General features: G+C 36.4%; 1 protein-coding gene across 4 annotated transcripts; it reads left to right on the forward strand.

Annotated features, from left to right (window-relative positions):
- Positions 1 to 1,254: 1,254 nt before the first annotated feature.
- Positions 1,255 to 7,579, forward strand: LOC135210898 (tripartite motif-containing 13-like). Of its 4 annotated transcripts, none has more exons than XM_064243835.1 (5): positions 1,255 to 1,358; positions 2,544 to 3,035; positions 3,710 to 3,949; positions 5,273 to 5,851; positions 6,055 to 7,579. In XM_064243835.1, exons 3-5 carry the CDS (start codon positions 3,710 to 3,712, stop codon positions 6,547 to 6,549), a joined length of 1,314 nt encoding a protein of 437 aa, XP_064099905.1. In that variant the 5' UTR covers positions 1,255 to 1,358; positions 2,544 to 3,035; the 3' UTR covers positions 6,550 to 7,579. The 4 variants fall into 4 exon arrangements, with proteins under 4 accessions (XP_064099905.1, XP_064099906.1, XP_064099904.1 ...); XM_064243836.1 differs by having other exon boundaries at positions 2,544 to 2,703; positions 2,854 to 3,949; XM_064243834.1 differs by having other exon boundaries at positions 2,544 to 3,949.
- The last annotated feature ends 602 nt before the right edge of the window (positions 7,580 to 8,181 follow it).

The raw sequence follows: 8,181 nt of genomic DNA on the forward strand, positions 1-8,181 counted from the left end.
GAATATTTTTTACAGCCGGTCTCCGTCTGTCTGTCATATTATGATTTTTAAAAGATTTTACTGCGAAATTACATCGTGATCTTAAAATCTTTATGATTAATTGATGAAATATGTACACTTTGGATTATTATCATTATAAAGGATTAGTTTAACCAGACCTCTGAGCCTAATAACGGCTCTTCTCGGACTGGCTTTCTGGAATTAATCTTGAAAAAAGAAAAAATTAGGCTATTTAGAAAACCGGTTTCTCTTAGGAACATGATGATTCTATTAACTAAGAAATCTTTGACTTCAGCAAGTATGCCCTGTAATGCTGGATTTCGAAAATATATGCTTCTTTGATGGTTCCAAAATCAACTAATAAGTGTTGGACAGTCAATGGTATTTGGCATGTATTAGATTTCATTGGGTCTGAATGTGGATTTGACATCAAATGACCTTGTGTGTATACCTTGGAAATTTTTCTTCGTATCATTATGGAAAAAGGGTAATGAAGGTAAGCTCGCATGGATTTAACGTGTTACCAACTTGGAAGACATATGCATTCATACCCATCACTTATCGTACTGTTTTGTTGACACTCGATAAAAATCCCTGAACGAAAAAAACAACTGGAAGATATATAAAAATTTTACCTTCATATCAACAAGGAGGATCTGTACTCCGAATTTTTTTTTTCTAAATTGTAAGCCATCTCAGCTTTCCCTTATTGATGCTGTTCTAACACCCAAAGCGGTCTCCTCGCAGTGGTAAAAAGTTAATGGAGATGAACATGTCAACTTGATTGTTAAACTTTTACCCACAGTCAACTTCCCATCGTCCGTTATGGTGGGCGAGGAAGCAGTTATATGCCCTTTTTTTTTTTTTTTTTTTTTTTTTACTTCCTAACCTATTTCATCATATCAATTATTGACTTAAAAAACTTATATCTTTGTGAAAATACAATCTTCACTAAGAAGTACTGACTAAGGTTTCCACAATGAAGTTGATGGATGACTGGGTTAGTCAATAAGATTTATACAGAACATCCATAGTCATACGGGGCTCAAATTAAGAGATAAATAGTATATATAAAAAACATGGAAATCAAAACGACCAATTGTACAGCGTCATATCAGTAACAGAAAGAATACATTAAAACCAAAATAAAGAAAATGAGAATAAAGAAAGCTTGCAGACGCTGTAAATAAACAGAGCAGCTTAGTACTTCCAGAGATAAGAGATTAGATTACTTATCTTCTCCTAACAAGAACCCTCAGTTCGTCTCCGACTCTCGTCAGCTACAGTTTTTCTGTCGTTCTCAGGTGTTTTCATGTTGATAATTCGAACATTAATTGGTTATAACGCGTGAGATACAGGTAAGGACTTCATCACGGTTAAAGAAAATTCGCGACCGACAATTAAAAACTAAGTACATTTTGATATTTGAAATACTGCCATAAATGGGGTCATATATGAATTTTATATGAATTTAACGAAGAGGAAAACAGTGTTGTACTCATTTTACATCGTGCAGTGTGCGAAGTGAAGCGAAAAAGAATAAGATAAATTCTTTTTCTTAACTTTAGGACAGTGCGTTTGAACTCCTGCCGTATGAAGCTGGAAGGACAGATGATATAACATTTACAATCTTTACATTAATATGCAAAGACTGAAATTATGGAATCCAACAATGTCTTCGATAAAATTCTGAACGATGCATTCCTAATTAATAAACGGGGAGCTCTCTTAACGAAAATATTCCGATCAAAAGAAATACTGTTCGCTAGCCAGTTCTGAATAGTTTGATTATATATATATATAATATATATATATATATATATATATATATATATATAGATATATATATATATGCTGAACATATTAAACCTCTGAGAGAGAGAAAGAACTGTGATTTCATAAAACAATCAGTAATTGCAACAGAGAGAGAGAGAGAGAGAGAGAGAGAGAGAGAGAGACGAGAGTGGAGAAAGAGAAGGAGGAGAGTGGTTTGTCTTACAAAAAAAAGTTTTATGGCGTTTTTTGCCGGAGAGAAAAGGGGATGTCACCGAAAAACATGCCACATAAATTCTAGCGTTCAGTAAATAAAACTTACTATCTGCCTGTGTAACATCGGAAAAAGAAAATAATTCAGAGGCTTTTCTTTTTTTAGTGAATGCTGCTCGATTGGAAATGAAAGTTGTGAAATTTAACAGACTTGATCGTTCAAAAGCGATATGTTAAACTGACTTGCATTTCTCGTCTAAAATCTGGCATATAGCAGCGGTGTCACTGAAACCCTGTAAGATGTTTAACTTAGCGAGTCTCTCTAAATAAATGATCTGAGTAAAGAATCGTGACTTAACACATTTCGTGTTACGGGGATGCAACTCAAAGTGGACCGGCTACCTGACTTTGCTCCCCCTGATGACCATACGCTGAGAAAGTGCTATTCGGTACTTGGTAACAATCTAAATGATTTGGATATTTAACCAACTTTGGCTTAACTGTTAGAACGAGAGTGCCCCTTAGCGAAGAGATTTAATGAACCATGTTCTTCTCAGTCCTATCATCGCAGTCTTGTTGGAGAACTTCATATCGGGTGTTGAACTTTGCCATGAAGTGGGTTATGACTTGGTCTGAATTCGGAGGCTTCCCGTGATTATTTTAACTATATGAAGACGGTTGGTTGGCTGTCTGCGTTGAATCTTTACAGTTTTACATGCAAGTATACCTTGAGTTTTTTCGTCGAGCTTAGAATGTTCATGTTCCTTTGGTATGGTGAATATACTTGGGGCAACAATTTAAAATGCTCATGGAAAAGTTAAAGTTAATTCTTAACAATCATTTTATTATGTTACGTTTTTCATTCAGGGTTCTCGCTGCTTCTGTATCTCACTTCCCGGTTATCATTTATGGACAAATGATTTTCGCTCGCCATTGAAGAGCTCACAACAGTAGAACCCAAGACTGAAAAAAGGAACACAAAGTCTCAAAGTCAAGTAGAATGTACTACCTAGGGTATTGGGAATATGTTTTGTTGCCCCTAAAGAAAAGTAAGATCAAAGCGTAAATACTTTATTCCTTTGTTTTACGCTTGTCTTAACATGTCTGCTAGAAATACGCAAGCACGTAGTATCTGCTTGCTTAATTCTTGAACCGTGATGAATATAAAAAAGCGAGTAATAGTCATATTTTTCTCTTATTCTGTGCACATTGAATTCCAGTGTTTATCAGACGACCTGTACGAATCAAAATTTTTTTTTGCCCTGAATTCCGTCTTTTCATGTGAGTTTCCACTGTATGTTTGAAAACCCACTTCCACAGACGTCTAATTAGATCACATTTCAGACAAATAAATTCGACCTAAGTTTCTGCTCCAATTCAAGTTTTAAAAGCTGCACAAGCCAATCAAGACGGATTCTTTGACTATTACGAGCAAATTCACCTACGTATATTCACGATTAATTAGACCATTTCGTAAAACAATCTCTTTAAACATTGGCCTCTACCCTTGCATATATAATTTGACCGGAATCGGTAAGAAAAATTGTACCTTTATCTAAATGAAATAAACCACACTTTACATTACTCTTACTCATACTTACCTTTCTCAACTATTCCCTACCATGGTTAGCTAGCTAACTGCCCTTATTCCTCTGTCACCCATCTTTCCTTTCAGCAAAAGAAAAAAAACTAATGATGCAAGTTTCTTTTCTGTTTTCATGAGATGGAATATGTTGCCACATGCGAAGTTTGTTCGGAGAGATTTTCCACTGGGGAACACGATCCACTGGCTTTGCCTTGCGGCCATACCTTCTGCAGGAAGTGTCTGATCCGAATGATAAGTAAGAATAGGGCGAATTTCAGCTGTCCGACATGCAGGAGAGTTCATGGAGACCTTGTTGTGGGCAAATTGCCCGTCATTTACAAGCTCCTCAGTGCAGACACAGACGAAGTCGAGATCGAGGTACGTTCAGATTATGCTTCTCCTTTCAATTCATCCGCTTTATTCCGTTTAGCGAATTTCATTCCTATGCTTCGTGAACATACATTCAAAGACGCACACACGCCCATATACAGGTTGATGAGCACTGATGAATATTGCGATGAATAAATTCTTGAGAGAAATTTTAATTAATGTGGATCAGGATTACACAATTTGATCTGTGACTGCCTGATCTAAAGAAATATTTTGCACTTCTTCCACAGGTTGAAAATTTATTCTACTCTGAATGTTTTTATGTGCTCTTTCGTTTTTCCTATATTTTCCTAAAATACAAAATATGTAATAATGAAACAATTAAGAGTTTTATATAATGATAGCCATGTTCGATCAGCATAAAATTTCTTTCAACTAATTACGTTCAAACTTAAGAAAGTTAAATCTATTTTTGCCTTCCGACAGTTTAATATGCTTCATTGCAGTCTCAAACAAATCAACCTCTAATAAAAATTTGAAAAAAAAAAATCAGCCTTTTTCATAATGAGGCTCAAAATTATTTCATAATTCGTAAAAATCTTCTTAAGATTTCCAAAACATCTTTTACTTAGAAGTTAAATAAATTAATTGCATAGCACGGGGAACTAGGTTACAGTTTTAATTAGCTTGTCAGAAACTAACGTAAATGGAATGACTCAACGTAATCATCACTTGGAATACCCAGCCACTTTCCTCTTTCTCCTGATTCTTGACTCTCGATTCCTTGTAAGAGGGAACAAACACCGACTACTTTCATATTGATCACCAAACCGGTGCTGCATCCTGTGATTCTCCCTGTTAATACCTTAGTCATTTCCAGCAATAACTTAATATATAGTACAGTAATTAAAACTCTTAATGATCAAATTTGGGTATGGTTTCTGAGATCCAAAACTTTCCCGTGACCATTGTCATGGCAAACAATGTTCTTATACTGAAAACCATTATGGTAAGGTATAGTCATAAATCAACATCACCATATTACTGATATGGATTATTGCCGTATAAATAGCTCCTTAATATGTTCCATGCGTTTCATTGCAAATCTTATTTTTTAAAGTTATGAAAAGTCACTTATGCCATTTCTGACGATCCGTCATTCATTGTTTGAAGTTTATGACATCTAAAAATCTTCCTCATCTTAGTGTATGTACTTAAATTCATAATACACTTAAAATCGTTACCAATATTAGCTTTTAGACAATCACGTGCCTAGGTTTTAATTTACATTAGGTTTCAAAGCACATTTCCTTTGCTTCGCTTCCTATGGTAATGTTCACGTTCCCAATTCATTCGAAGTTTTCCTTACAGCAAATGTGCGAAACACATGGAGACACACTAACCTACTGGTGTCAAACGTGCCGGACTAGTCTATGTGGTCTGTGCCTCTTCCGAAACCATCCGCAAGACCATGAAATCATTAAGAAGAAAGTTTTCCTCGAAAAGGAGAAACTCCTTTTGAAAGAAGATATACAATCTTGGCAGGGAGAAATGGAGGTCAGCCATAAAGCCATTATGCAAAGTGCAATGTCAAAGATAAAGGAGTTCTACCGAAGCCAAACTTATTTGTTGATGTTAAAGAGAGTTATAGGAGAACTTTTACCCGAGATAGAAGGAGCTACTACATTGGCAGCACTGTCTGATCTGCGAACTAAAATGCACAGCTTGAAAATGGTCAAAGAGGCCGCAAGCAGTGAAGTTTGTTCCTCAGAGGGAAGCAGCGCAGAAGGTGATGATGTCACTCTGTCCTTTGAACTGGAACAAGCCATAGGATCTTGTGGGAGCATTGAAGGTGTTGACGGTCGGAGAGCGTCCGCTGAGTGGTACGCCAATAAACTTCAACTCTCGGCTTTCAGTGAAAAGGCATCTCATAGCGACCTACTGTTTAAGGTAAATGGTATTCTCATCTTTATGAGTTTATGTGCCAAACAAATACCTCAGAACATTATAACGTTAATGATAAAAGACATACAAATCTATGGATTAGCCTTTGCCATTGAATTTCCATGCATCATGAATACAGGAATTGTTTGTTTGTCAAGTCGTTGGAAGAGGAAATTAAGCAGTTTTCTTTTGGTTTTCTTATTTTCCAGATGCCTTCACAAGTATTTCTTCAGCTAAGTATTGGAAACGAATACCTTGGTCAGGTAACTATTCGGCCATTTTACTATTTACGACGTGCTCAGCTTTTTGCTGCCATGTGCATGGGAACATTCGGGGTATCCTACGTAGGATCCCCATTTCGTTTGGTGCAAAATAAAGGACGTCCTCGGGAATACCTCTCTGGAGGATGGTACATCAATCCCCGTGATGGGATGCTAACAAATAAAGACTTGATGACCGGTCTAGAATGGGACGGAGAAGCAACTGGAGATAGTCGCCAAGGCGCGGTTTTGGCAGTCATTTACAGCAACGGCGAGAGCGGGTTCGGCATCTGCTCCAGAGAGCACGTGGGAGGTACCTTCAAATGCCTGTTTGCTGAGGTTGTGGATGGGATGGATGTCGTTAAGGCTGCCGTCAGGCACAGTCCAGTGTCCGAGGTTATCATTACAAAATGTGGACTTGTTTTCCCTGATATTGATCTATGAAAATGTGCGACCCACAAGGATTATTGTGATCCCGTACTTTTGTCGTAGCTACGGAATGCCATTCGGTGTCAAGCTATATCAGTGATGAGAACCATCTTGCACCTTTGAAAGAGGCGAAGATATGTTTCACTGATTTAGATTCTTGAATTGACTGAAATACTTCAGCACGTTGGATAATCTAGAACTGTTTTCCCAAACCTTGGGTGTTCTTGAAGATTTTGCCACTGAGATTCAAATGATTTGACCGAACTCATCGTATCACCGAAATCAAGATTTATGTCATGATTTTCAGAATGCGTGTTATCTTCAGAATGTGTGCTTCAAATTCATTTGAATTTGTTTGAGCTTTATCACGCTCATATCGACTTCATCAGGATTACGAGTTTTCTGAGTAAGTCTTAGTTCGTCTCAGTCAGAGTTCAGATTAACTTAATGTATTTACCTTTACCTGATATTAATCAGTGTTCATGCATAGTGTTAATTACATTTCTTTTTAGCTTCACTTTATGTTCAGCACTCTGTGAATTATTCTAATAAGTTTTGAAATTATCTCTGTTAATTTGAAGGAGGTCGAGGTAGTCATCAGGTTTTTTTTTTAGCTTGGAAATTGCTTTATTTTTTTGAAGAATATAATAAGAATACGGAGACAACAATGTGTTACTTATTTGCTTTCCTTATATCCCACTACCTTGTTTGCTAGTAAGAAGAGTGCCTTCAATGTAAGAATTTCCATAACAGATATGATGATTTTCATCTGAGAGTAAGTTCTGACAGGATTTTATATTTTACACATAACATGTTACATAGTCTTTTTACAACATAGGTAGAATAAATTTAGACAGGCAGACAAGTAGATACTTATTGTATAAGTATGTGTATTTTAGCCGGTTGAGGGTAATATACGCGCAAATTATACAACAGCTCAATTCTATGTGATATGATCTCTAAGAAATTAGATTTTCATTTTGTTAAAACGTACTTCCTTTAATAAAATCTGGTATGCCAAACTGCACGAAACCGTTGGCATTTCAGTAAAAAAAAATCCACAATTTTTCATATAGTATTAGGATGTTTAATTTCACTTTTTCTCTGCCCAAACGTTTCTTTTACTGTTGATCTAATTTATCTAATTCTATGTACGGCCTTCTCTATGTATCTTTTTCTTATTCCATTGTATTGGTTAATCGAGGTCGTTATAGTAAAGTAGCTGACCAACCCGGTGCTGCCCAGGAAAACTCTCTCTCTCTCTCTCTCTCTCTCTCTCTCTCTCTCTCTCTCTCTCTCTCTGAAATGACAGAAAAAAATAATGAAAACAAAGAGCAGGACATGAGTATGGATGTAGAGATACTCATAGATACTACATATGAGGCAATAAAGCAGCATACATACAAATAAAGCGGCATACATATGAGGAAATAAATTACGACATGAAAACACAAAATAAAATCCTGAAGAGGCTTTATCCAGATCTGCACGCTGATGGAAAGAGAGAGAGAGAAAAAAGAAAGCCACAGTAGTTTGCACCCTTTTGAAAAGAGGGAAATGTTACTACAAACATCCCAAGGTATGTCACAATTATGAGATCTATGGTAAATGTGCATACCTAGACAGCTATGAAGATGAATGCAGAGA

Source organism: Macrobrachium nipponense, chromosome 4, assembly GCF_015104395.2.
Source record: "Macrobrachium nipponense isolate FS-2020 chromosome 4, ASM1510439v2, whole genome shotgun sequence".
In the NCBI taxonomy this organism is placed as follows: domain Eukaryota; kingdom Metazoa; phylum Arthropoda; class Malacostraca; order Decapoda; family Palaemonidae; genus Macrobrachium; species Macrobrachium nipponense.